At 38.0% G+C, this 26797-nt stretch overlaps 4 protein-coding genes across 10 annotated transcripts in view; 1 reads left to right on the top strand and 3 right to left on the bottom strand.

Annotated features, from left to right (window-relative positions):
- The window catches only part of kansl2 (KAT8 regulatory NSL complex subunit 2), a 14336-nt gene extending 8146 nt beyond the window's left edge, over positions 1-6190 (bottom strand). Inside the window, exons 1-7 of one of the 4 annotated variants that reach the window (XM_024293422.2) lie at positions 6033-6190; positions 3970-4227; positions 3636-3808; positions 2723-2837; positions 2038-2201; positions 1795-1958; positions 897-987 (exon numbers count right to left, since the gene is read on the bottom strand). In XM_024293422.2, the coding sequence (XP_024149190.2) occupies positions 897-987; positions 1795-1958; positions 2038-2201; positions 2723-2837; positions 3636-3808; positions 3970-4227; positions 6033-6175 (1108 nt within the window). In that variant the 5' untranslated portion in view covers positions 6176-6190. The remainder of the gene's footprint in view (positions 1-896; positions 988-1794; positions 1959-2037; positions 2202-2722; positions 2838-3635; positions 3809-3969; positions 4228-6032) is intronic. The other 3 variants (XM_036212896.1, XM_036212897.1, XM_036212898.1) reach the window with 3 other exon arrangements.
- Positions 6191-6273: 83 nt separating this feature from the next.
- ccnt1 (cyclin T1) lies at positions 6274-14131 on the bottom strand. Of its 3 annotated transcripts, XM_036212895.1 has the most exons (10): positions 13995-14131; positions 13773-13882; positions 11834-11915; positions 11625-11753; positions 11062-11122; positions 10463-10525; positions 10287-10344; positions 10021-10184; positions 9870-9940; positions 6274-9337 (listed from the first exon to the last, which is right to left on the bottom strand). In XM_036212895.1, the coding sequence occupies exons 2-10, from the start codon at positions 13790-13792 to the stop codon at positions 8051-8053; spliced, it is 1935 nt and encodes a 644-aa protein (XP_036068788.1). In that variant the 5' UTR covers positions 13793-13882; positions 13995-14131; the 3' UTR covers positions 6274-8050. The 3 variants fall into 3 exon arrangements, with proteins under 3 accessions (XP_036068788.1, XP_024148567.1, XP_024148568.1); XM_024292799.2 differs by lacking the exon at positions 13995-14131 and having other exon boundaries at positions 13773-13981; XM_024292800.2 differs by lacking the exon at positions 13995-14131 and having other exon boundaries at positions 10287-10332; positions 13773-13981.
- Positions 14132-15115: 984 nt separating this feature from the next.
- On the bottom strand, positions 15116-20613 carry LOC112159022 (SAP domain containing ribonucleoprotein). The gene is made up of 11 exons (XM_024292805.2): positions 20493-20613; positions 19614-19713; positions 19464-19507; positions 19177-19247; positions 18902-18953; positions 18403-18476; positions 17263-17297; positions 16619-16644; positions 16468-16536; positions 15881-15967; positions 15116-15789 (listed from the first exon to the last, which is right to left on the bottom strand). Exons 1-11 carry the CDS (start codon positions 20523-20525, stop codon positions 15748-15750), a joined length of 633 nt encoding a protein of 210 aa, XP_024148573.1. The 5' UTR covers positions 20526-20613; the 3' UTR covers positions 15116-15747.
- Positions 20614-23788: 3175 nt separating this feature from the next.
- The window catches only part of pmelb (premelanosome protein b), a 10661-nt gene continuing 7652 nt past the window's right edge, over positions 23789-26797 (top strand). For both annotated transcript variants that reach the window (XM_024292804.2, XM_024292801.2), the window contains exons 1-3: positions 23789-24031; positions 25933-26028; positions 26099-26245. In XM_024292804.2, the coding sequence (XP_024148572.1) occupies positions 23974-24031; positions 25933-26028; positions 26099-26245 (301 nt within the window). In that variant the 5' untranslated portion in view covers positions 23789-23973. The remainder of the gene's footprint in view (positions 24032-25932; positions 26029-26098; positions 26246-26797) is intronic.

Below are 26797 nucleotides of genomic sequence, written 5' to 3'. Positions count from 1 at the left end.
CAAAAAAAAAAAAAAGCTGTTGCAAAAAGCTTATATTTGTTACATACAAAATACACTGGCTGGGCCACAAGCTCTTCTGCATTCTAATTTGTCTATTTGCAGACAAATAGATCTGTATATATCTTTGCTTTCCTCGTCTGGGCTGAATGTGGATCTAAACTGTACGACTGTACAACTCCAACAGTACTCACCATTTTTGTTTCACCGCTAATGTTAAATTGGGGGTATAAGGACTGTAAGCTAGCAGGTAAACAGACCGATGACAGGAAGTAGAAGTGAATTATTCCACACAAATAATCCCATCCACAACTAAGAGGTGAATTACTAATGAACTTCTGCCGCTCTGCAGAAACTATGTCCTACTATACAACTGTTTTTTGGGCTAAAAACGACATAATAATTCATATTTTAATTAATTAAAAGTCCACTGGGAATGCTTTGAAAATAGATCAAAAGACGATTGGAGTGAATGTTTAATGAGTGTTTTTCTTATTCTTTAAACATGTTACACAATTTAGCATCATGCATAGAGATGTTTATGCACAACGACCGTTTGGCCAGAATTTATAAAGTTTGTTTAAAAAAGTAAAAATATAGAATTATTAAGTTTATTTTAACACAAGAAGCGGGAAAAGGCTTTTTGTTCCTTCCAACTGAAATGATTAGCTCCTTTTAACAGGTGAGAGAAAATCAACAGACCACAGGAAGGATGTTAATTTAGGCCCTTTTAAAAAAAACTAGCAGTTACTACAAGCTGCTGCTTTTGATCAGAGCCAGGAAGAGAAAATAAAAAGAATTTAAATAAAAAAAGGTGAAATGCAACTAAGATGATTTCATTTGAAGCAACTATGTGAGGAAACAGATAATACTTCAGAAGACGGACGTGTAAAGGATACGTGAAACACAGTGACGAGCCATTGGAAGGCAAGGACTGGTGCATCTGGTTCCCTCCACAAAGGAGATGCATGTGTCATTGGTTGGTTTGGCCTGAAAGGAGGACAAACAAGCTTTAGACCATTTAAAAATAACAACAACACAATGTTTAGTCGCTACATAAATTCAATACATTTGATACTAGGCAAAACATACTGCTCTGCTTTCATAAAACCAAACAAAAACATGTTCATGTCTGCTTTAAATCAGACAAAAATGTTGAAACTGAAGATTAAAAGTGTAAGGACCTCAGTCACAGTACATCATCTCTACACCAAAACATAATAGGAGGATGATTGCCATCCGTCCCTGACTGCACTCAAAATTACTACCTATCGTAGAACAGCAGGTGGCAGTATTTACTCAGTTAACAAAGCAGCGCCTGTCAGCTGGCCAGTATGACATTGTTTATGCTTCCAGTCAAACCACATGGAGTCAAACATCATTGAAATTTTTCTTAAATGTACTAAATGCGACTCCTCTACTAATTACGTCTGGTGATGACTAGAACTGTCTCAACAACCTCCACCTCATCTTTCAACTGAGTTAAAAAAAAAAAACTGATGCTTCTCTGCTTCACATCCATCTCCTGTCTTTATAAGCAATTCCGGTCTGGTTTTCAGCCTCATCATTCCACTGAGACTTTGTTATTGTAAATTACTATCTCCTAGCAGCTGATTTCGATTTCCGTTGCAAATCAATTCTCATTCTTCTTGGTCTAAGTGCAGTCACTGATGGGATTTTGCCTCCCATCCTCTTGGGCAGACTACTGGGTCACTCCACAGACTACCCATCCTGTAAAATCTTCAACTATGTTCAAGAGACTACTTCCAATGAAATAATTGGCTTTAGAGTTCACACCTGAGGGACTCCCTCCGTCACTGCAAGCCTCCTCTCCCTGAGCTGCCTGTGAAGCAGCGCCTCCACCCCGTAGCGGCGACGGTATCGACGCAAAGCCTTGAGCTTCTTCAGGTTCTCCCTCTCCTTTATTGACAGGCCTTCAGCCCCCGTCAGCAGATTATTTCCTGTGACCAACATAAAAGCTATGATTGGGCTGAAAAGGACAGGCTGCGCGACAAATTTAACAGATAGTTTTATGCTTACCGAGAGTTTCATGCTCCACTTTGCGATTGTGCAGATATCGGTGCTTCTTCTCTTTGAGTAGGTGTTGCAGGCGTTTGAACTGGTCGATGTAGAGGGACTGCAGTCGGATCAGTTTTTCTCGTGTGACCAACGCCACTTCCTCTGCAGTATAAACTCCAGCATGCCTGCAGGTACACAAAGCTAAAAAATAAGACTACCGTGAAATACATAAATGTACACTCACTGGCCACTTCACAACCTGTCCAGCTGCTTGTTAACGCAGATTTCTAGTCAGCCAATCGCATGGCAGCAACTCAATGCATGTAGACACGGTCAAAGACAATCTGCTGCAGTTTAAACCGAGCAGAAAGAAGAAGTGACTTTGAAGGTGGCATGGTTGTTGGTCAAGACAGGATGGTCGTTTTCAGAAACTGCTGATCTACTGGGATTTTCACCCACAACCATCTCAAGGGTTAACAGAGAATGGTCAGAAAAAAAGAAAATATCCAGTGAGCTGAAGTTCTGCAGGTAGAAATGCCTCATTGATGCCAGAGGTCAGAGGAGAATCAGATCAGATCAGATTTGTATAGCACAAAGATGATGATGACGAACAGAAAAAAAACACAGATGGTAACTAAACTTTTAATGTAAACTACATATTGATTATGTAGTTTTTGGTGGCAAGTAGTTGAACAATCAGTCTTACTTAAGAGGATCCTCAGTGTCGCTGTCTACACTATCAGCCTCGCTGTCAGGATCTCCTCTCCAGGTCTGATCCAACGCCAAAGGTCCCTGGTCCTCCTCACTAAAACTGTCCTCATCTGAAAAGAGGGACAGCATATTTGTACCTCTGTAGGAGGATCTCTATACACATCCACATATAGTACAGTAGAACTCAAACACACAGGGGGCCAAAATCCAAAACACCTTAGGTCGCGGGACAAACAGGATAAATATTTATTGAACACTCTAAAACTATATATTTTTTAAACTGTAACTTTAAACATAATTATGAACTAGATATATAGCATTACCTGCGATAATGCTAGTGTGAATGTTGTAAGATGAATTTGGCTGTTGAAGATGCTGAAGCTGATAGCTGAAAAAAACATTGAAGCTGATAGCTGAAAACACTGAAGCTGATAGCTGAAAATGCTGCTGATAGCCAGCTAAATATAAGCTAAATACCAAATTTCCCTAAAAAACTAAAACAAAAAAAACTTTGTTTATCCAAAACAGCTAGCATGTAGCTAAAATATTAGCTAAACTCCGAAATAGCCTAAAAAAATCTTAGTAAATGCCAAAATAGTCCATAAAGCTAGCAGAATGCACATTTAACATAATATAACTTTTAACATAATTATGAATAATAATAGGGCAGGAAAATTATTCCAGAATAAATCAACTTAATCCTTAAATAACTTTCAATATCAATAAATTTTACTTTTCATAAAAATATATTTTGTCAAAATTATACAAGTTAGAAATGACCACAGGATAACATCGTCCATTAATAACAATATAATAAAATGATCTGGAGGGCCGTTGATAATTATTCGGAGGGCCGGATCCGGCCCCCAGTAGAACCACATTCAATAACCTGAAAACCAACGTCTCACCAAGAACTCTGCTACCTTCGGAGCGTCCTCCATCCTGAGTGTGCGTCTCTCCACGATTGTAGCCGCTGAGCTCAGATAACAAAGCCTCTGGAGACGGACCAGAAGCAGCCTTTCTCATCTGAGCTCGGAGGGTCATGGCGTTCCTACGGGTATGTTCTGCACAGAATGTTACTCTACAAAAAAATAGATATAAGAGTGGACAAATTAGGCTTATAGAACTAAACACGTTTATTACATGATTCTCTCATTGCCCTGGGACTGAGCTTCCACAGAACAACAAAAGCAGCTGTGGTTTCATTCTTTTGCCAGCTGATGAAAATGACCTTCCACCCACCCATCTTTCCTCTCGGCCTTTGGAGCAGCATTGGGGCAGCGTTTGCCATTCTTGGCAGAGACGTAGCTACACTGTTTGTATGGGGCGTTCTTGTCCTCCAGAATGTGTTTCATACAGAACTCCAGACCCTCCAAGCGAGGCTGTGAACATGGTCGCTGGGTGAAGGAGCAGACCTGGGGCTCCTGAGGTCGGCTTGCTTGGGTTGTCCGGTTACGACTCGAAGGTAAAACGTGAATGCGTATTCTGTTCATTTCAAGTCTGGGAAAATAAAGTAAATACTTAAACTAAACAATTTCCTCTTCTTGCTTAGCAGTCATGTAAGAAACAAATAATTCAGTAGTATACTCACACCACAAACAGACAATTTAGAAGGTTTTTGTCTTACAATTTTACAAAAATATCTGCTGAATCTTTGTGACATACACAACTTTCACTTCTTACTCTAGATACCAAGATAATTTAAACGATAATTTGGCACTTTTGCTTTTCTTAAATGTTTGGTACTACAATACTGAAAATAATACATCCATACTAAAAAATTAAATTACACAATTAAAAGTAAAAAAGAAAACATTAACCTCTTCAATATCTTATTACCAATTATATTTAAATATATATATATATGTTCAATGTTTTTTTCTTCCATTCAAGGGGATTGTGAATTAGCAAAATACAACTGAAGGGCTTAAAATAAAATCTAAGTTGTGTAAAAATGTGCAATAAAAGAAACCTTTTGACTTTTAAACAAACTAGTTGTAAAAAGTCTGCCTGCCGAGTAAAGAAATGTTTCAGAATATTTCCAGGGTGCTTTTGAATTGTTATTTTCCAGATTAATTGTAGTTGCTAATTCATCTCCCCTGCAAAACATTTAAATTTAGTTATCTATTTTTATGGATTGATTTGATCTGAAATCTTTCATCAAAAAAATGTGGCCTAGAATAAGCGATACTATCTAAAAGGTTAAGACATACATCTTTTAGAAGCTATGAGTTTTACTTAATTCTGATCACTGAGAATTCCTTGATATTTTCTGGGTAGAGAATAGATATATAATTGTCTTATTGGTTAAAAATGAACACAAATCTTAAGAAAAAAAAGTAAAATATACTTTAACATAATACATGATGCAATTTAGTAGCTTTCATCTATGCAGATATAATTTAGATATATTAAATATATTCACTGGTAATCAACTGGTAAAAGCAGTAAAATAATTACTAATTTTTGCTACCAATACTATTTGTAATAAAAGGTTGAATAAAACATTTATTTTTACTCCACACAGTTAAAGAAAACCATACCAAAATAACGAAGGGGATTTTTTAGATATATTTAATTTTGGAAAAAAAAAAAAAAAAGAAGTTCAAAAAATATCAAATGTTCAAATCCTTGCTCCATTTTATCTACTTTTCCCCACTATATCTTCTTCACGGAAATTCAACAAGAAACTGACTTTAAAAATACAAGAAAAACAGTCACAAAAGGTCAAAGGACCACATGTAATCTTGTACTAGACCTTTATGAAATCGTAAAATTATATTATGTGAAATAGCTCACATTTTCTCCCTGTATAATGCTGGTCCAGCACTAAATGTGTAGAAAGTATAAACAGTGGTAAACGTCCGACACGTTGCGTGTCGCAACAATTTAAGTTGATGCAACACAGAGAAGCTCTCCTTTTTACATCTAATTTGCACACAATGTGTACAAATACTTACTTTGACAAATAAAATAAAAAAATTGAGGAACATTTACCATTGCCAAATAAAATACACTTTACATAAAATGTAAATATCGACGTAAGTACATTTGTTCGACTCGAACAACGCGCTGAAAGACGCTACAGCCCGCCTCCATCTACTGCGTCACCCCTTTAGCAAAGGAGTCGCCATCTTTGTTAGCCGGCTAAACCACAAGCTAACATTTATTTTCAACGATTCCGAGCTATTAAATCAAATTTTATAACATACAACAGCGGGTTGCCATCTATATTGCCATGATTTAAACCTCTCAAACCCAGAAAAGTACCAGAAACGCATTCATTTTGTGGAAAAACGGCCTACCTTCCGCTGTGCAAAAAGCTAACACTGCCGTTCCAACGACTTGCCTGCACTCCCTGAATCGTCGTTGGAGTTTGTGTGATGTCTAAAAGCCCCGCCCCCTTAAACGTTGATTGGTCGAAATTGTACTTTATGGGATAGTTCATTGGTCAGCCTAGATGTCATTCAAAAGGCAATGAAACCGCCCTTTTGACCGACGCAGTACACACGAGCTGAAAATAACTTTACTCCATTAATTTAGATATTTTTCAATATATTTATTGACTTTCAGAATAAAGCAACCACAATATATCAAAAAGATCAGTGTTCACATATACCTTTTTAATGAAAACAAATTTAATTCTAGACCTGAGTGCCAATAAAAACACCTGACATTAAGAAACAAAACTTAGGATGTTGTAGCTGTGATTTTTGCATTGTTAGGTTGCACACGTGTCCTTAGCTTGTTATATGGTTTTGCTATGAAACGCGTTTTAATAGCTTTCATGTTTCCTTAAATACTTAAATTTATTGATTCCTAGATCAAATAAAAGCATGGTTTAAATGGGTGTACCAAAGATCCACACTATTTTTACCCATAAAAATGTAACACTTTGTCAACTGCATCAGCAGGAAAAAAAAACTGCTTAAAAATTCAGTGCATTCACCATTTCCCTGTTACAACCAAAAACCTTTACAGCCCAGGTAAAGAGCTTTTTTCAGCACACTTTTAATTCATCAAGGGAAAACAATATCTTACATTTGTATGACTGATTTGATATACTCCAAACAGCCATTTTTTTTTAATTGATAAAAAAAAGAAAAAAAAAAGACACCAGTTAGGAGCAGGTGGACTAAACAAATCCATAAAAAGCTACATGTGTGAAATGTACAGGAGATACCAACTTTCTTGTCAACAAATTGATTTTTTTTTCCACTGCTGAGCGCTTATATAAAATAGAAAACATTCATTTCTCATCATACTCAGGGTCCTGCAATGGAGGTATTTCAACAGCTTTCTTGCATTGCATTTTTACACAATTATAAGACGCATGCAAAGGTTTTTGATGAATGCTGTTTGTGCGTAGCAAACCACATAGCAACCGTTTTAAACAATATGCTACAAAGTATCATCAAAAACCTTCACATTTCACAAAACAGAAATATATTGTTTTTTTTCCCCTTTTTCCTGTTGACAAGTCCTTCATCATGATCATATTGGATAGATATGTTAAACCTTTGAACAGTTCTATGTACGTCCTTGGTATGAAGTTAGTGTATTCATAGGAGAACTGAGTATGGATATTTTACAACCATTTAAAACAATGACTGCAACACTTAAAAAAAAGACTAAATGTACAAGCTTTCCTTACTTTACATTTCCATTTTTTTTTTTGGCAATTTTCCATAACAAAATGTCCAAAAAATATTCTTTTACACACACTGCAGTATTGTTTCCATGTTAACCAAATAATGTCAATAAAATAAAACAGAACGCGCAGGGCTATGTCATTTTTATATGGCTCTTTAAAGAAAAAGAAGACTAAAAACTGTAAAGATGGCTTTGGAAACATGCACTCTCAACTTAGCCTATACAGTTTTAGGAAGCTTCTGCACTTACAGAACAGAGCTGGCCATAGAAAGGTAGAAAAAAAAAGAACCATGTTTTTAAAAGTAGTCAATAAATAATTTATCGTAAAAAAACATCACAAAAAGATGTGGATTAAAGGACCTAAAAGTGATGGGAGTATTTGGGATCTCTAAACTGTCTCCCATCATCATTTTTTTTCCAAAGAGAGAAAGTATCTACATGTTTACTTTTTGTTTTCCTCGAAGAATCCTTAAAATATTATTATTATTGCACCACCAATAAAATGCAAATAATAATGATAAAATTCACCCCAGTACATTTCTCTGCTGTCCCCCTGAAGCCTGTGATGATGTTGGGTGAGTAGAAAAGTCGAAAAAGTAAAATAAGATTTTAAAACATTGTACAATACTCTTTGTAACAAAGTGGACGTTTCAGATGTCAAGTATGAGGGTTATTTGGGTAATGGAGGAAGTGGGGGAGGTGGTTCTGAAGGTAGGGGCGGGGGTCTGGGGTTGTTCCCCCTGGAGCCGGGGGGGAATCTATAGTCTCCATACTGAGAGCGGTACTCAAACATGGACGGCTGTGCGGGCTGGACGCCCTGAGCGCTCAGCAGAGAGTTCAGCATGTCAAACGTGTCCTGGTACTCGTTGGACTGGACTCCGCCTGCTGCACCGTGGCCATTTGTGTCCGTCTTGTCACTTTTGGAGTGCGAGTACGCCCCTTGATGGTGGGGAAGGCCCAGAGCAGGAAGCAGGTCGGGTCCGTGACCTAAAGTTTGTCCGGAGGAGGAAGACAATGACGGCAGTTGGTACGGATTCCTGGACGACTTGCTGGCTTTGGAGGGTGGGTGGGAGCTGGCTGCAGGGTCTTGAGGGTGTATCCTCTTCCGTGAGGCCGAAGACGATGAAGAACTTGTTCTAGAAGAGTCATTGGGGACTTTTTTGCTGCTTCCTAAACCCCCACTTGAACTAGACGAATGTTTGTGTGAGGAAGAAAGTGAGGCGCCGCTGGAGGAGGAATGGTGATAGTGGTGTTGGTGGTGGTGGTGGTTAGAGCGCTCCCTGTGCTTGTCCCTGCTCTTGCCGTCCTCCCCCGAGCTCGTCTTTAGTTTGTCAGGCACTCGTATTTTGACTTTAATGTCCGCATCCTGACCTCGGGCACTGCTGCCGTGTGCACTACTGCTGCTGTGACCGCTGCCCCCTCCTGACCCTGAAACTGGATAACGCACTTTTAAAGAGCGGTCGTGTCTCTCTTTTTCCAAGGGGATTTTCAAAATAATGGGCGAGGGGTTCGACAGGTCACCAGAGGAGCTGGACTGCTGGTGGTGGTGATGCTGCTGCTTCTCTTTCCTCTGCTGCTGACCAATGAGAGCCTTCGCTGCGTTGGCGTATTCCCTCTTGACGCTGTCCTCCATGTTCTCGAGCTTCCGCTTCTGGGCGGCTAGTACGTCTGCGTTCTTGGCCCGGTACTCACTCAGCGATACTTTGGCAGGAGTGTGCACCTCGTGGTTGGGCGGCAGTTCAGCTGCAGACACACCTTTCCCACTCCATGTCTGAGCGCTCCCAGGTGTGACCCTTTCCTTGTCGCCTGATGAAGAGGAGCCCGACGGAGCGGAGAGGCTCATGAGGCCCGCCACAGTGCTTTCTGATGAGACCATGGAGATCATGCTGATCATGGCGTCTCTCTGTTCACCTTCCTCCTGGACTTTGGGCTTGGCTTTTGGGGTCTGGCCTCCAGCCTAAGAAACAAAAAGAATCATTAAGTCAGAGTTCCATCCACACAGAGAGAGAACGCTTGGCCTACAGAGGGGTGCCCAATACATTGATATATAATGTAGATCGCGACTCATTAAAATAAATAAAAAATATATTTTGGAAAATTGCCGTCAGCCAATCAAAATACTTGCTTTGAAGCACGTCACTTGACTGACATGCAAAACAACCAAATGGAACATCCTCTGATACCTCACTACACATGCGTGTTCAACCACATTGAGCACACTCAGCCTGCTATCAGAGAGTCTCTGCTGGGCGGACTACATGCCGGATTCCCGGCAGAGGGCCAGGAGCGTTTGAGGCCCGAGATGTCTGACCCAGAGGTCACGTGTGTCTGCTGCCAAGTCCACGATTCATGCAGCAGTGTCGTCCGGAAGAATGCACTTCTCAAGCCCCGCCCACGGACCAGGAGCCTGGCTGGGCCATTGCCACATTCCCACCACCCTGTAGAAACCCCAAGTGAACTGGGACAAACTGGCAGAAACAAAATCGTACCTTCCAGTTCCGAATCCGTTTAAGCCGACTGGGAGTTTTCTCCAAGATTTGCAGAAACTCATGCGTGAGTTCTGAAAGAGTTACAGGCTGCAGTCACAAACCCTACAGAAACATTTAAAACAACAGAATAATAACGGGATTTGTGACGTACCGTCCAACAGCTCCAGAGTAACCGTGGGATCAACGTACTCCCACCAGTGTTTGCCGTCAGTAGAGACGGGGATCTCCCAGTTGGACCATTTACAAGCAAGATGTATGCACACGCAGGCCACGACGGGGGGGCTATACTGCAGGCAGAACGTGGTCAAGTGCAGACTGGGTGGCAGGACACACAATAAAGGAAAAAAAAAAGAAAAAAATCAGCACATTTCCACATTAAAATTCCAGACAGGACACCGATGTGAAACGAGGGCATACCTGTTAGTTGCCATGAAGTAGGATGTTTGGGCCAGATCCTTGCTGGCTGCAATAAAACCAAAACAACGAAACAAAAAAACCTTAAAGTCTGCAAATTAACACTTGGAGGTACAAACTGTTGAATTGTGCCAATTAAACGGCATCTTTGTTTCTCTTTACACGGACAAGATGCTCACCTCTGACGAGCTGAGTGCACTTGACAACATGAGTGTGAGGATGATCAATGGTGATTTCAAAAGCTGCGATAAAAAGGGGGACAAGAGAGGAGAAAGATGTTAGCTAACTGGTTGACAAATTGAAAATCGCAGGTTTATTTGAACCATTTGGCTTCCATTGGATAGGTTACGCTACCAAAGTCCCTAAGAAAAAAACAAAAATGTGTAATTATTCAAACAAAACTCTTCTCATGGGATCAAACCTTGGGCAAAATCAAAGTATTAAAACCTAATCCACACAAAAAAGTAAAAACAAAATTAAAATGGCACGTCATTTTCAGATTCTGGAACATGTTCTGCACCACAAAGACGTGAAAAAGCATTCATAAATGTATTTAGGAAAAACAAAAAAAAAAAGGATTGAGATGGTTAACGATAAGAGAATTAAAGAAATCGACTGAACAATGGTGGAAATGCTTCTAACGTGAGTCGAGTATGTGTTTTCCAGTGCTGATAACCACATTCGGAGTTTCTGGAAACAGAAAGTTGCAGAGGTCATCTCAGTCAGGACGGATTTCTGGAGGGAAATGAAGGGTCCCAGGTTTTCCTCCCAAACTTACCCAAGGTCTGGAGTATTATGCTCTCAAGAATGACCAGGTCTTGGGCTTGTGTCAGGTAAGCCTGAGGTTGAGAGGACAGGCATGTTACTCTCCCAGACGCCTGTAAAATGTTGTCAAACAGGAGTGTCTAAGCGCCCCCCTCTGGGGTCCTAGAAACGTTCATCCATTCATCTAAAAACCCACAAAGCCAGCGCCGACACTCCTGTTTTACAACTGATAGACATCACATCACCTGGGTGACTGAAACCTACACAGAGATGCATTTTGTCCCTCGCTCTCTCAGCCCACAATTATCAAGCCGCCTCGACATGAAAAGGAACAACGTCTGGATTATTTACAGTTAACGTGAACAAGAAACCCAAACTGCCCCCTTCCTTTTATCACACAACGGATGGAAAACATTTTTTTTCTAGAAAAGAAAAACTGTGATTAAGTGATACACAAAGTTACAAGAAGAGAACTGAGAAGACAAAGCCCAGTACATTGAAGTGCAGTATGTTTACAAGCCAAGCAGCATTTAAAATGAAGGGCAGACTTTAATCTCACCGCTGTGAGACACTTACATCGCTGCGAACATCAGGTGATGGCTCCTGAGGATTGAGACACGCATGCGCCACTTTGATGACATGTTCCAGCTTCCTGGGCTGCTCCTCGACCTTTGCAGCGAGGAATAATGCGGCAGGAGAGATCACCTGAGGAGCAAATGATTGTAAGCTACGACTTACTATATTTCTTTCCCACCAGTAAATACAACTTTTGGACTTAAACTTACATTTCGGTGAAATCGGGTGAATGACTGGATCATGTAGAACCGATGCATGTATACAATGGCTGTGTTAATGGTGAGTTGGGAGCTGTCACGTCAGTTAAGGACCATTTGAAGAACAGTACAATTACAAAATGCTGCTTAAAACTAAGAATTTTGAGAAAGTGTCATGCTAAGTGGCAGCCAAAGCAGAAGAATTCACCCCAGGCCAGTAAAATGGTAAATGGTGTATACTCGTATAGTGATTCTCTACCTTCCTTGAAGGCCCAAAGTGCTATAAAGTCCCAATTCCATTCAAAAACTGATGGCACCTCCTGCAACCATATCGTAAGACAAACCTATAACTATCAAGGGCAAAGTGGGGTTCGTGTCTTGCCCAAGAACCCTTCCGACACATAGTAGGCAAAACGGGAATCAAACTCGCAACATTCTGATCACAGGTCGACCGCTCTACCTCTGTACCACGGCCATCCCTTTTTGTAGGATACTCCCTAAAGCTACGTTTACACCAGTCGTGTGAAACGCAAAAGAACATACAAACTCTCCCAACTGTTCACACTGGACAAGCAGGGAGGGGCTTCTTCTTTTTCAACAGTTTACTAGCGCATGTCCACCACCTACAGTTGGAAAAGACTTGGTGTGAAATGTTGAAGTGGTGTGAATCTTGTCACAGCTCTATTCCGATGTACAAAAGACTTTGTATCATATAAATTCAGTCGGGCACAAACCGACATTATTAATTTCTCCTCCATGATCAATTTTCAAACGGTTGGCACTGCCGTGAACTGAAAGGGACATCACCACCAAATCAGAGTCCCCGATTGGTCGAATTCTGACCTGGTTTACCTTTCACTAAACGCCATAGAAACTTGTGTAGCCACACGTGATCGTGAGAGTTTAAAACACAGAAGCTTGAAACGCACATTTATAGACTTTTCATTAAAAAAGTGGGTGCTTGAACACGTTGCCAAGGGCGGTGTGAACATAGCCCAAGATTTGAGTCACAACACTAGGCAATAACAATGTGGGCAATTTGCAATGACTACACAAGAGGCCACTGCAAAAACTCCCCCCCAAAAAGCCCCTTCTTTCCCTCCTAAGTGGTGTGCATGTAAACAAACAGTCTTCTTGTGGCAGCAAAAGAAATACAGATAGGTGGCGCAGATTACAGTAGATTACTAGCTCCGGAGAGCTTTGTGTGTCCTATTCAGAGCTCTTTTTAATCACAGTTCTGATGTAACTTCAGTCACATCACTCTTCCTGTTTGAAAATAAAAAAGCTTAGCTCGGTTACGTTCATGTAAACGTCAAAATACTAAGAAATATGGTCAAATGAAGGAATAATAGTGACATTCAAATGTCTTTTTCATAACCTAAGACATAAAGGTGGTGCACTTTAGTTAGGCAGCCTCTTTTAAATTTCGGTGGGGCCCCCAGAGACCCTTGAAGCTCCCCTGATGATGATGATAGTATAAATAGCCATAATTTTTTAACCACACCACGGAAACAACAAGGTTGTAGTTAAAGTATTGGCTTGATCACATTTGGAGCCTTTTCGCACCTAGAAATTCACAACTTACCTAAAAATTGGTTTTAATCTAAATGAAAACCATAAACACGCCGTTTAATTGTTGTTAGAACGCGGTGATCTGTTCACAAAACTTCTTCCTAGACATTTGCGGCTAGTGAAGCTAACGTCCTGAAGGCCCGTCGAGCATTCAGGCCTTGATAGACCCGGCTAGCCTGTGTGACGCCGCTGGGGCAGGTTAACGTGGAAACAGCGGCGGGAAAGTCCCGCCTTATAGTAAACACACAATACTAACAAATAAACAAGAACCCGTCGAACAACTCAAGAAAAAACGGCCACGCTCTTCGCAGAGCAGGCTAAACTTTACCAGCTAGCATGCTAATGTTAGCTACGTGCGACGCAGCACGACAAAAGATACACATTGAGCCGCTGTCCCATGTCCTGGATCAGGTTCGCTGCTTGTTGCCTGTACGACAGCTCCTTGTCGGGGTCTAATCCGGCTCGCCGAGAAGGGTTGTTGTCGATCTCCTGCCGGGTGAAGTACCATTTATTATTATTGCTTGCAGGGAGAGAACGAAACGAAGCCGCCATTACTAAGAAGGACGAGAGTTTAAAATTTCTGCGCGTCACAGGAACATACGTCACAGGGAGTGCTGTTCCGCCACTGACCAGCAGATGTCGCCAAAACAGAGACGGATGTGCTCTGAGCTTTTGAGACTGTTTCTATGCAACGCGGGCTTTCAATTTACTCCACGGACATTGGATTGAGTTTGAGAGACTGGCAAGGCCGTTCCAAAACCTTGATTTTTCTTATGAAGGCACTTGTTGTTGCCATGGTGATATGTAAGGGATCATTGTCATGCTGGAAGATCCAGCCACATTTTCATCCTCTGATAGGATATCAATATATCTATCCTTTTCTTAATAAGGATCAGTCATCCTGTCCACTTTGCAGAATACCAGCTCCAAATTATAATGTCTCCACTGCCATGCTTCACAGTGGGTGTGGTGTTTATAGGCTAAAACACAAGATTTTTACTTCTCCCAATCCTGCTCTGGATTATCCAGATGGTCCCTGACAAACGTTAAACAAACAGATATGTGCTGGTTTAAGCAGATGGACATTTGGAGCACTGCAGGATTTGAAACCATGATGGCATTGAGTGTCACCAATAGTGCTGTGGTTCCACCTCTTTTCAGGCGATGTAGTTCTGCACCATTCTCAAGATAATTTGTCCTTCACAGGTGGGATCTTGCATTGAGTTCCAAAGTAAAGATAGCTTGTTATTATTTTTCCATTTTCTAATAATTGCTCCAATAATTGATCTCTTCTTATCCAGCTTTTCTTGGTCCATCCTTCATTCTTGTTCAGGTCTAAAATCTTGCCCTTTGACAGCTCTTTATCCTTCGTCATGGCGGAGAGGCTGCAACCTGACTGTTTAAAGGTGTGGACAGGTGTCTTTTACACAGATAGGTTCAAACAGATGACACTAATACACGGAACAAAACGAGGAGGATAGGAACACAATTCCTGCTTGTTTTGGATAATCATTTTATACGAATAAATTATTCATCCATTCATTTATTTTCTTGTCTGCTTTGTCCCTTTCGGGGATACGGGGGTGCCGGAGTGTATCCTGGAGCAAATAAAACTTTTGAGACTCTTTAGTTAAGCATTTTACCTAATTAAATGACTGCACAGCCCTAAGTGATTAAACTACAATACTGATGTTAAATGCTTAAATGAAAGAGGCAACTATCCAAAAATTAAAAAGTTTATTTTAAATCACAAAATGTTATAAAACAGACACAAACAGGCGTAACAATGGGACGCCCCCCCAAGGAGAAAACAAAAAACAAACAGGCAGATGAGTCAAAGTACAGAGAAATACTAAGAGTGAACGGCCACGGTCCGAGTTTGATAAGAATTCCAGCGAGGAAGCAGCTTTTCCTGCGTTTGGGACGGGAAATGTTTTCCCCAAGTCCACTATTTTCTTTTTAAAGTTTTATTCCTAGTTTTCTTCAATAAGATTCTGCAACATAATCCCTAAAACCACAGCAAATAAAACCTTTGAGACTTTTAGTTAAGCAATTTGCCTAATTTTTCATTAGAAGAACCCATTTCCATGTTTGTGAAGTATTTGCAGAGGAGTCGCTCTCATGCAGATCTGCTGGACTTTTATTGTGAAGAACCGCCAGGAAGTCTGGAGCAAATACTTGAATTTTCTGTAGCAATTCTATTGGAAAAAATAATAATACTAAAATAAAGCAGTTTAGTGCTTTAAAGACTAAACTTGTGACTTTTCTTAGTATTTAAGTGTACTTTTGAACAACAGAACTATCAAGCGCAGAATCAGTCTGCCCTTTTCTGTCAAACTCTAGAAAACAAACATTCACACTTTTCCAAATCTTTCAGCGCGCTTCTTTTTCTTTGCCTGTTGAGACACAAAGCAGAAAAAGGTGACATCACCATCCGGCTAGGCTGATATTATCATTTAGGAATTAACACAAGAGATGAAAAAGTACCTCGACATCATCTGCTCCACCTGGGGACGCACTCGTTAGGATCCCAAACCGCTCCTTCCTCTTTTTCAGCTTCTCGTCTTCTTCAATCTGAAGAAAACAAAAGACTTTATGGCTTTATCGGTAACAGCTGAAGCAAAAACATGGTTTTTGAGTAGTTTGTTCAAAAGCAGTTCCTGGGAGAAAAAGAAATCGTGAGCACCACCTGGTGGTCAGTTTTATTTTCCATCAAACCTGAAGTGAGAATTTGATCAAATAAATCATAAAAAAATAATAAAAGTTACAAGAAAAACAAACAAAAAAGCTGGATTCAAACTGCATAAACAAGGATAACACAATACTTAATGGCTCTTATGTTTTGAGTCTTAAATAATTAGTGATGCAATCCTCTAACTTCTTCAGGATTTCACATTTACAGGGAGCATAAAATAATAGTCATCAATCGTTAGATATCTATAAAAAGGCAAACTTTTCTTCACAGAAAAGTAATTTGTAAAATGAAAAACTAGCGTTATTTACTTTCTGTAAATAGAAGAACAGTAAACTGGTATTTTTTACAAGATGCTGCATTTAGAACGCAGCTTCCTCACCTTTTGTGAAATGGAGGAGACGTTCATGCCGAACCTCTCGGCTCTCTTTTTCAGCTGATCAACGTTCACCTTCAAGAAAAACACAAACATTGACTCTTAATCTGTGAAAGTCCCAAAGAACGATCAGGATGAGGATCAGTGAACGACTTACTGCAGCTTTACTGTTTGCTACTAGACCTGCATGGGAGATAGGAGAATAAAAACATAAAACACAAAAAAAACCGCTCAGAGAAATCCTCATCTCCACTTAAAGCCTGCTTGTTTGAGTATTAAGGAATATTCATTTCTAATGATGTATACACTGTTCCCCCATTCATTGCAGGAGATACCTTCTAAAAACACTCCATGATAAGGAAATCAGAAGCAGACAACTTTATTTTTTACAATTACTATAGACGTTTTAAGGCACTGAAACTCCGTACTACAAACTTTATGTACTTTTCTCATACAAATATGAACGTTTTCACACTTTTCTCTCTTGTTTAAACTCTAAAAGTTTAAACTTTCAAAGAAAAATAAGTCCAGTACCATAGAATGAAAAAAAGATGGAAATTTGTCAGACTGTGCTGGAAACGCAGTAGGGAGGAGATTAATTGATAAGGTCAACATCCAATCAGGATGCAGAAAACTGTGCATTGTAAAAAACTTTCTAACTAAATGACTAAATGTAAGTTTGGTTCAAAGAATTAGGTTTCTTCTCCCTTCAGACTAAAACTAAAACCCCAATCTGGAAATAGAAGCCGCCCGGCCACTTTCCCACCAGTGAACCCAGCAGATCTCAGCCTGATGACGTACCTGAAGTCGGGTTTGAAGTGGTGCTCGAACCAAACCTGCAGAAAAATAAAAACAGAAAACATGCAAGTGCTTTTATGAACATTTGCAAGTAACAGAAGGAATCTATAAGATGTTTTAGTATTCCATGTAGTCATTTTTGATTGCATCATAAATGATCCACATTTTTATGCTCAGAGAAATAATGTTTTCTTTTTTTTCATCCAAACTGTTTCTGCAGAAATCAGCAAATCAGGTTTCGGCTTCTTTTATTTCCTTCTATTGCTAATTTTAATATTTCTATTGATATCAACAGTTGGTACAAACAAAAAAAAAATCTTGCTTAGCTTTTAATTTTTTACAATTACTGCAATACCTTCACAATCAGGCTCCAGTCGTGTCTTCAATTCAATGTTTTTCAGCCATTTGTAGAATTTGCATTTATCTTGTGTCTTCTCTACACTCAGGATTTTCTCTTACAGGTTCACCTTGATTGTTGGGGACCAAGTTTTACTTCAGTAAGCTTACTTATGAAGATTTACACTGTATTTGTACACTGTAAATGTATAAAATGTATAAAAAAGTATAAATGTGTAAATGTAAATACATTTACACAAGGTAAATTTTATTTTCTAAACGTATTCTGCATTTGAAGCAACTTAGGTTGTGTTAATTGAAGTTTTGTTTTACAAAAACAGCATTTCTAAATTTATAAGAACTAAATCACATTTTTAAATCAAGTTTATGGCTAATTTATATCCCAGAGAAGTTTCAAAACCTGCAAATCCACCCATGCAACAAAAAAAAAAAAATAGCAAACAAAAACCATCATAAACCTTTTCATTTTGTCGACAATCAAAAGGAAAATATGTTTTTCAAAAATCCTATAACGGTGGGGAAAAATAATCTACAAAGTTAATTGCAGAGTTCTTGGTTTGCAAGAACTGAAATGAAACTAAACAGAACTAACTCTAATTTCAGCTAGTAAAATAGAGTAAACAAACCAGATGGATTTTTACTAATAATATTTTATTAATCATCATTGATTTCTCCTCTAAAAGATGACTTGCAGTTATGCTTTAATAATTTTCTTCTTCTCAAAATCCCCCGTTTTTCCTGGCAGAAACACGCTCGTCTGTAAGGAAATAAGTTCTGGAGCCTCACCTGGCGGCACGCATGGCCTTCTTACTCTCAGCCGAGGCTGGCATGTTGAAACGCTCCGCCCTCTTCTGCAGCTTCTGTTTAACAAAAGCACACACGACGAAACGTTACTGCCAGCGGTTTCAAATTCAACTTGAATGTTATCAAAAGAATAAGAAAAATGTTTCTTTCAAATCCTAAATTCTTCAAAGCTGAATAAATTAGGATGTGAAGCGTCTTATAAAGGAAGATGGGATTTCAATTAAGTTAAATTCCACCATTTAATAATTAATTACTTATTCATTTAATGATGGAATAAAACAATACAAACACAGATATCAAACCAATTCTTCAGCATTTAGTCACAGTGCGATTTCAGCAAAACTTTATCTAAAAATATGGAGCAAACACGTAGACAGAGATGAAGTATGTAGTGAACTACTTTCTGAAGCTTTTATTTTACTATATCGAGGTGTGATCACAAACCCAAACAATCTTTCAAGTAAAAATGATTCATACTTACATCACCAGCAGATGACGGAGGGGAGATTTTCACCACTTTCTTGTCTTCGGACCTAAAAGCAGATTTTTATTCCCTTATATAATAATAAAAGAATGTGGAGTCCAGAACAGGATAAACTCTTTAAATCTGAGGTTCTCATCTGTGAAGCGCTGACTTTATTTCCCTGAGAAACTTATCTTACAATTACATTTCATGATAGCAGGTAACTGAAATTGATTTTAATTTATAATTAAAGACAAAGAAGAATACGTGAATTACTTGTAGAATACACTTACGGTGGAATTGCGATCGTTTCAGTGTGGTTGTCCTCTTTTATGTTGTTGGAACTCTCAACTTTAGTGAAGTCCTAAAAGGAAAAATAAAAACCAGACATGCTGCTTTTATAAAAACCCAGCTAGAAGGCTCAAATCTGGACAAAATCAATACTTTTGTAATTAAATTTGAATTAGTAAACTAAAAATTACATTTAATCTGTTGTTTGCTTGAAGAAGTGCAATAAATTAATATTGATTTTCTCAATAAAAATTGATTCAACATTGAAATAGAAGTAAAAAAATACTACCGGTGTGTCTTCTGCCAGAACTTCATCAACATCCACATCTTCTTCTGTTATTTGGATGATAAACGAGAGTGACAGAAGGACCTCAGACAACACGATTCAGTAGGAAACAACATTATGATGATGTGCAAAGACGGCTTATTCGATTCTCACCGTGCTCCTCCAGGTAGGCTTGGAGCCGAGCGATGAGCTCCCCTTTGTTTCCCTTGGTTTCCAGACCGCGGGCGTCACACTCCTGCCGCAGCTCAGCAAGCTGTAATTGAAAACGGATCCTTAAATTAATGTTACACTTGATATGTGTGTCAGAATGCATGAGTACCAACGCAACAAGCCTCGACATTCTAGGGAAATAAGGGGTTTTGAAATCTGTTAAAAATGACAATAATAAAAGTAAAACAAAGATCGGTCTACTTTTTTTTCTAAACATGGGGGCATTTGAAACTTTATTTCTTCCATTATTTACCCGGGTAATTACTCAGGTAAAAATCATACCGTAAAAAAAAGTAATTATATACTTTCTATGAGTAAAATAAAACAAAAAAACGACTTTAAATAGACTACAAGATAACTATCATTACCCATTTTCATATTGGTCCTCCATTACTTTTGTTTTGAGGGGCAAAAATGCAGGATTAAGTTATTCATGTTCTCAGTGCTGTTCCTGTAAGTAAACGGCGGATGTGGTTCGGTCCATTTTAGGATCACCTCCACCCTCGTTATTTACCGAGACTGATACATAAATGTTCATTTACGTCGTAACTATCATTACTCGTGGGATAAAGATAATATTTCCCAATATTTCTTGGTTTTTCCCTCCGCGTTTCATCGTTCTTCTTTTAGCCCGGGATTAGCGCTGTTCATTGAACACATGCCGGTTAGTAGACTTCCGACCCGGGGGACACGATTTATTCTTTCAACCGGGAACCCACCGCCACCCCGCTACGTGGTTCCGAAGTAAATACTGACCTCAACATTTCCACCACAATGAAATTCACCTAATTTCAGGAAAAACGCAGTTTTAATTCTACCAACCTTCAGTTTTTGGAGCTCCACTACTTCGGCCATCTTTCTCTGTTGATGTATTCCTGCCGTCCAATCAGAGCCGAGCTTTTCTTCCTCTGTGCTCCTGACCCGCCTCGTGATTTGGCACAGCGCCCCCCGCTGGGCATATTAACAACCTGCAGGGGGTCCTGCTGCCTTTCAACACGATTGAAGTGATTTCGTTCAAATAAGTAAGCACAATTATGTAAAATAAACGAGAAAGAAATATTAAAGAAAATTTTCAAGCTATTTTCAAGTGTTTCCAATGCACCTTTTATGGTTTTATTTAATTTCGTCCTCAAATAAAATGTCTGTTTACTTTAAAAAATGTGCTTACAGTAAATCGTTTTTAAGGGTATTATGCATTATGGTGTTTAATAGGATTTTATCTTATATTCTAATTAAATTTTAGATTTCAGATTTTCCTCAGTTTTTAAGTTGCAGTTATATTTTTGTGTTTTCTTACCTGGGGGGAAAATCAAAGTAGGACATGCACCTGATCCACATTCATCACCCAGAGCAACAATATGTACAGATAAATTATTTGCTGCAACTTTGAAAGATAATTATTCACAACAAACAAAATTGCTGTTTGATAAATACAATATTTGGTATATGTGCTATTTTTCCTCATATTTTTTCTATTTATCTATTTTGACAGTGTGATTTCCCATCAATCATCAAGTGCATTCCTCCAGGTGTAAAATGTCACTTTTATTGTTCAACATCTTGATGGAATCTCCTGACTAGACCACATATGGAAACCAAAATCAGATTGGACTCAATTATTAAATATAAAAATAAAGTAAACTAGGTTACAATGCTTTGAACAGTCTTCACAACTTTCTATGGTTTGTATTTTCTTAGTAAAACCATGAATACATGAATCTAATAAAGTGTATTGTGGTGTCTCCCTGCAAAATACGCACAATGCTTTTATTGATTCATAACCATAGCTTCTCATTTGTCAAAATTGCAGCAAATAGGTCTTTTTGTTAATGAAGTGTTTATTTTAACGGTTTAATAAAGATGATTGGAGGGTTTTTCCGCTTGATGTCATGGAAGTGTCCTTATGTACAGAATCTTTTGAAAAGTTTTGTGCAGCTTTGTCCACTTCAACCTGCTGCACGCTTCAACGTGTATCTTAATGTGATGTGATCTGGTTTGATGACTAAACATTAACGTGCAGCAGCAGCTTTGCGTTTCTGTGTCATTAGAACAATCGCTCACACATGCCTGCTGAAACAATGGAAGGAATGCAACCGTAATGAGGATTATTGAAGCACTTGTGACTCCCTAAATTCATCCGGCTTTGTCCTCCATGCCCACAACTTTAAAGTCACACTATTAGACTTTTTTTTATGTCTGTGTATCATATGCCGACCTGCAGCTTGGGTTAAACCTCTTTTTGAACAATGTCAGCATTCACAGTAAATCCCGTTTGAACACGTTTCATCTGTTTTGTGTTCACCCTGAACCCGCCTCGTGTCTCAGTCCATCCACGCCTGATACCCACCGCTTTCAGCCGGTGGCGTGTGTCAGCTGACCCTCTTTAAGACCCGGGGTCAATGCTGGCAATATTTAGGCACCAATTTTATTTAGTTTTTTTGCACGTGCATTTAGCAAACTGGAACTTAAATATAAACAGTAATGAAATTACAAGTATTGTCTGCAACATCACCAGCTAGTTTTGAAGTTTTGCTTTAACTATTTTAACTCTGTTGTCTTCTGCATTAAAACATTAGAACGGCATAAGCTGGAATTTACTTTTTTTATTCTTTGGTTGACTTTAAAAACTATCATGAATTACTAAAACATTTCTTTCAAGAGCTTGCATTCCTCTGTAAATCCCTCAGACTTGTAGACGTTTTAGATTCCTTCAATCTTAAAACTCTTAGGCCTTTCTAGGTTATTCATGTTGGGACTTATCTTGGGGTTACTTTTTGGAGCAAGTCTACTTTTTGGGTTATAGTGGTTTCCTTTTAACCTAATTTCTGTTTTTCTGAGCATATATAACCCAACAAAAGTGAATTAATTTTTAATCTTGGAGTTGAATTAAAAACAACCCAGTTTGGGTTATTGATCAAATAAAAACTCCACAGACTTGTCTGTTTATTCAAGCAGAGTTTCTACGGTTCATGCGCGTCAAAGAAGACTCTGATCTACTCTGTTATTAACTACCAGTTTATGTTTATACTGTAACACAAACTTTTATGCATCGAGATGGATTACAACATTTCCCGCCCTTTTTTTTGCACAATTGCGAATTTTGCTCTCTCTCTTTGAGGGATTTTTTTTTAAATAATAATAATAATAATGGATTGGATTTATCTGCGCTTTTCCAGATGCTCAAAGCGCTTTTGTATTCCCACCAAAAAAAATCTAATCTTGTAAATCTTCTAACACTGGCATTTTTATTAATTAAATCATTTCAAATAATATTATTATTATTAATAATAATAATAATTCAACTCAGCTTTGTCTTTTGTTTTCCATTTTTATTTTCTCTTTTATTTTGAAACTTTTTTCTTTGCTCCATCGACTGTATTCTGGTTCCGTAAGTTTCCCATTTGGGTTCTGTTTCTGACAGAATCACCAGCTGTCGTTTCATTGTCTCCGTTCCATCCTCTGGTGTCAGTTTGCTCCATGGTTCTGGTTCCTACACGTTCTCTTTTGGGCCTGATTCTCCTCAGATGCTCATTTAGGTTTTATATTTCTTGTTTTCATTGAACCCTTTGGACCTAATTCACATCGATTCCTCCTAGGTTTACTAGATTCATCACATTACGTTTACAGGTACTACAATCTTGTGGTTTTGGGTCCATTTTCAGCAAACTGAGATCAAGCTGCAACATCTCATTCTTCTTATCACTTTTAATAATATATTTTAAAAAGAGAGCACCTGGAGGATTATTAATGCTTCTAATTAGTTACTCTTATAAATGTTATACTCATAAATGTCTGTTTTATCAGTTATTTTTATGCTCTTAAATATTTTGTTAATGTATATATATTTGTCATTGCTGCTGACCTTTTTTCCAGATTGTCCTTGGAAAAGTGATCCTAAACTCAAGGAGTCTTTATAGTAACATAAATAAATTAATAAAATTACATAAAAGTCAGATGAGCAAAAATAATTAGTTACAATGAATTTTTGGCATTTCCATTTTCTTTAAAGTCTCTTTCTAAAGTGTTAAAAGTAATTCTGTCTGCTGTGGTTTTATTTTGAAATGTTAATGTCTACGTTTGTTTAAAGACTGTCTTTTATAAAGATGTGACGTTCAGTCTGCTGCACAACATCAACCCTTATTTTACAGTGAATAAACGTGTCGTCATTTGTCACGCAGCCCCGGAATTATGCAGAAAGGGGAGTGTTTTTAATTATTAGGACATCAAGAGAGCGTATAAAATCAGCTTTCTGTGACCTGCTCCTCATTAAAGGGACATTCCACCAGAAGGAGGTGCACCAACCATGAGAGCTGCTGCTGCATCGCTGCTGCTGCTGGCAGTGGCTTCACTAACTGTAGCAAGTGAGTACAGGAAACAGGTTTTTTATCATAAATGTTGGCTTCTTATGATTTCTTGACAACAATAGTACACCTGTATAGTTTGGAGAGTGATGCAATTCCTGAAAGTTTGTCAGAAGGGTCAGAAATACTTAATTAATTAAATAATTTACATTTAGTTCAATGCTAGTGATGCAGGAACTTGGTCTTATTGTATGTTATGATGTTGTAAATGTAAATGTTATGCAGATGAGATGAATTAGAGACTACAACCAACCTGGAAAATTCAAAAACTTCAAAAACACCCTGGAAATATTCAAAAACATCTCTTCACTCTGCATACAGTATTTTCTTGTTACATCTCTAGTTTGTTTAAAAAGTTAACAAGTTCCACCTATTGTACATTTTTACATAATTTTGATATTTTTTTGACCCCTTCATGCCATATGATGCTATTTTGCAATGTTCCATTAAATATAATCCACTTAATTCAGCATCAATTTGAAAAAAAATATATAATTATATTAAAATCTATTTTTTTGTATAATTGGAAATAAATTCAGGCATGAATGGGTTAAACTCTACAGTTCTTATAAATATAATGTGGATTATTCTCTTAAGTTTAGCTATGCTTTAATAAAGTTAATATGCGTTTAAGTAACCCTCTTTCCCTTACAAAAAAGGATACTCAGTTTGTTTTAAGTATCCTTTTTAAACAAAAATTAAAATAGTATACGTTTAGTTTAGTTTTTAGATTAGAGATAAACTTTTCAATTTTATGTTCACAAGTTCATAAGTTCTTGTTAGGTATACTTGGATTGTACTTAGAGTTATACTACATGTCTCAGCATATTCAGCCTGTATGTGTCCTTAAACATTTTCTTACATAGTAGTAAAAGTGGAGTAGATAAATTATTGGGAAATCTATACTATACGTATACTAAAAATGTATTTTTATCAGTAGAAGTTTAAACTAAAAGCTAACCTTAAAAGCGAAATTGGATATACTTAAAAGTGTACTTTAATAAACCTAAAGTAAACTTAAAGTTTATTGCCAGTAAACTAATAGTATAACCGAATGGTTACTTTAAGAACACTTCTATTTTTAATAAACTAAAAGTGGGCCAATTTAGTCCCAAGAAGTATACTTGTTAGTAAACTGCCAATATACCTTTTAATTTTACTTGGTATACTTTTATATACATAAATGTACTTTGAAACATTTACTTAATGTATACTTATTTTTTGATAAGGATTTGCTGTGAACCTGTGATCTGTTACAAAGTCTCTGCTCTGTTCTATGCATGAAAACTAGAACCCAGAATATGATTTAACTGAATTTTAACACAATTATGTCAGAATTCCTCTAAATCAGCTTCACAGGTTAATTGATGCCTAAATCGTCCCTCAGTTGAAATTGTTTTTTTGTTTTCTTTTCTTTTTAACTAATTTTTATTGTTGTACGTCGCTCCTAAAACCTTAAAAACAGGATTAAACCGTAGTTGTAACCTTAAAACTAAATTTTAATCATCGTCTTTAGAATGTTACGCTGACTAAATTTTAGATGAATATTCCGGTTTCCCTCCAGCACTGATCAAAGAGTCCATGACTGCTCAGAAAGAGCAGATTGTTCTAATTTAATGAGCTAAAATAATCCGAGATGAATTTAAGATTACACCCACAAGTGTGGTTAATCAACAGTTCAGATCTCCGCCTGACTCTTTAATCCAAATTCAGACCATTCACACCGCCGCTCTGTAACATAATCCCGCACATGCTCAGTTCAGCATCACATGGGAAGGATTGAGGTATAAACTGGGATTAAAGAACAGTCTTTTGAGCAGCTCCAGCCACACTTAATCCCTCTTTTACAATCAGGATCGTAAAGTTTTTCTACATTCATCAAATTATTCTCTTTCCAATAGAACCAAAAAATCGTTTTATTCGTTATCCATCATGGGACACGAAGATGTATCCGGTTTGGAAGGAGGATGACCCGCGATTCAAAGACTCCTGGAAAGGTTTGTGATGTTCTGATCCAAAACTTTGGAGGAGAACGTCTGTGATCGTTCTCTTTCTCTTGTGGTGAAGGTGGAAGGGTGAGCTTCAACGTCGACAATGACTCCCCGACCCTGACCCGAGCCAAGGTCACCTTCACCATCGACCTGGAGTTTCCTCACAACCAGAAGGTGCAGCCGGACGGAGAGGTGGTGTGGGCTGAAGACTGCGTTGTCAACGGTAACGAGTTCCAGCACTTCTATTGAAGTGTTCTTCTAATCTGGAGATTACGGGAGGAAATGTTGTGCATCAGATTTTTTAATTTGGTAGAGATTTAAAGTAGTAAAAAATTTTATTTTTAATCATTTATTATTTTTCATCTTTTTTAGTTGCCTAAAACACTTGAATCAAAAAATTCTCCTCAGCAGCTTATTGATCCTGCAGTTATTCAGAAGTAAAACATTGTACAAAAAAACAGCATGAGGCTTCAAAATGAATGTTTTCAGATTTCAGACACACAGATCCTGTCTGACCCTTTATTCTATTTAATTTGATTTTGTATAGAATCATAGTTTCAAAGTTTTTATTTAAAAAAACGGTTTTACAAAAAAGAGAAAAGAGGGATAAAACAACTGTTGGATTGGCATTACAGAAAATTATATTGCTGATTTTATATATTTTTTTTAACTGAAAATTATTTTTGTCTTTGTCAGCCAAGAGACCGAGAAAAGAACACAAGTTCAGAAAATTGATGGATGGAATGGATGGATGGATGAATGAAGAGATGGATGG

Source organism: Oryzias melastigma, linkage group LG7 (assembly GCF_002922805.2).
Source record: "Oryzias melastigma strain HK-1 linkage group LG7, ASM292280v2, whole genome shotgun sequence".
Classification (NCBI taxonomy): domain Eukaryota; kingdom Metazoa; phylum Chordata; class Actinopteri; order Beloniformes; family Adrianichthyidae; genus Oryzias; species Oryzias melastigma.
Note: the sequence above shows the minus strand (reverse complement) of the source record. Positions and strands in the feature narration are given on the sequence as shown.